At 43.7% G+C, this 1,653-nt stretch overlaps 1 protein-coding gene across 1 annotated transcript in view; it reads right to left on the bottom strand.

Moving 5' to 3' along the window:
• The window catches only part of Tekt5 (tektin 5), a 38,204-nt gene that overhangs the window by 28,823 nt on the left and 7,728 nt on the right, over nt 1–1,653 (bottom strand). The window contains exon 2 of the mRNA XM_021185005.2: nt 692–775. Within this exon, the coding sequence (XP_021040664.1) occupies nt 692–775 (84 nt within the window). The remainder of the gene's footprint in view (nt 1–691; nt 776–1,653) is intronic.

A 1,653-nucleotide genomic window follows, 5' to 3' on the forward strand; every position in this document is an offset into this window, starting at 1 on the left:
CTCTTCCTCTTCCTCTTCCTCTTCCTCTCTCTCTCTCTCTCTCTCTCTCTCTCTCTCTCTCTCTCTCTCTCTCTGGATTGAACGAAGGAAGAGCCTAATATGAACTAGGAAGGCAATTCTACCACTGAGCTATCCCCCACACCCCCTTTTTATTTTGAAACAGGAGCAGAGTGATCACAGATTATTTTATCATTAAATTAAACCATGCACCTGAAGTGGCTTACAGTGTATAGTATATGCTTAGTAAACACTTTCTTTAGGATCAGAAGTAGCATTTGCCAAGCATACGTGAAGCCTTTGGTTGGATTCCCAGCACTGTATAAACTGGATGTCATAGTGTATGTCTGTAATCCCAGTGCTCAGAAGGTAGAAGCAGGAGGATCGGGGTTCAAGGTCATCTTCAGCTAAGTAAATTTGAGGATTGCCTGGGCTACATGAGAACAAAAATAAATACATGTGCTTCTTCTACTATTATCATGGTGCCATTAATATGGCCATTTTTAAAATAACAAGATTGAAATAAAATAATCCCATTATATTTTGATTTCTCCCCATTCCTACATGAGGGCCTCAGGGCTCCACTCATGTTCTCTGAACCCAACTCCATGGGCATCCTATCTGCTCTAGACAGGCCACTCAGAACCATCTGATCAGCCAGCTGTCCTCCTCCCACTTCCAGGTAGTACCTTACCCGGATAAGGTTTTTCTCCACGTTGTCATGGACCAGGTCAATCCCGATCCTTTTCTCCCGATTGTACAGACACTCCAGGGCCACCTATTGGAAAAATGGGAAAGAGGGTATCCTATGGAGGCCTGAGTAGGCGCTGAGTGTAGGTGACATATGACCTATGCCTCATGGGTTCTGTTCTGTGAGAAACCTAGTGTTCCGTGGGCCTTGTCACTGTGCTTTTGTGCCAGAGCCCCTGTACTCGAGGCAGGACAAGGACATGTCCGAGGAAGCAGAATACCTGGGAGGGAACTCATGATGGTTCCCCTTGAAATCACCTTGATAGGGCATAGAAACACCTAGAAACCAGCATAGCATTACATGCCTTTGTTCCCAATACTCAGAAGACAGGAGCAGGTGGATTTCTATGAGTTCCTGGCCAGCCTTACATAGTGTGCTCCAGAACAGTCAGAGCTACACAGTGAGCCTTGTCTAAAAAGAAAAGAGGATGAAACAAAGAAAGATGGACAGATGGATAGACATAGAAGAGAGAAGATAGATAGATAGATAGATAGATAGATAGATAGATAGATAGATAGATGTAGATGATAGGTAGATAGATAGGTAGATAGATAGATAGATAGATAGGTAGATAGATAGATAGATAGATAGATAGATAGATAGATAGATAGATAGATAGATAGATGTAGATGATAGGTAGATAGGTAGGTGATAGGTAAGTAGATGAAGATGATCGATCGATAGATAGATCTAAGAGATCACCAAAGCATACCTCTGGGTGTGTGATGGTTTGTATATCCTTGGACCAGGGAGTGGCACCATCTGAAGGTGTGGCCTTGTTGCAATAGGTGTGACCTGGTTGGAACGGGTGTGTCACTGTGGGTGTGGGTATAAGATCCTCACCCTAGTTGCCTGGAAGTCAGTCTTCCACTAGCAGCCTTTGGATGAAGACATAGAACTCTCAG

The sequence above is a fragment of the Mus caroli genome, chromosome 16 (assembly GCF_900094665.2).
Source record: "Mus caroli chromosome 16, CAROLI_EIJ_v1.1, whole genome shotgun sequence".
Classification (NCBI taxonomy): Eukaryota; Metazoa; Chordata; class Mammalia; order Rodentia; family Muridae; genus Mus; species Mus caroli.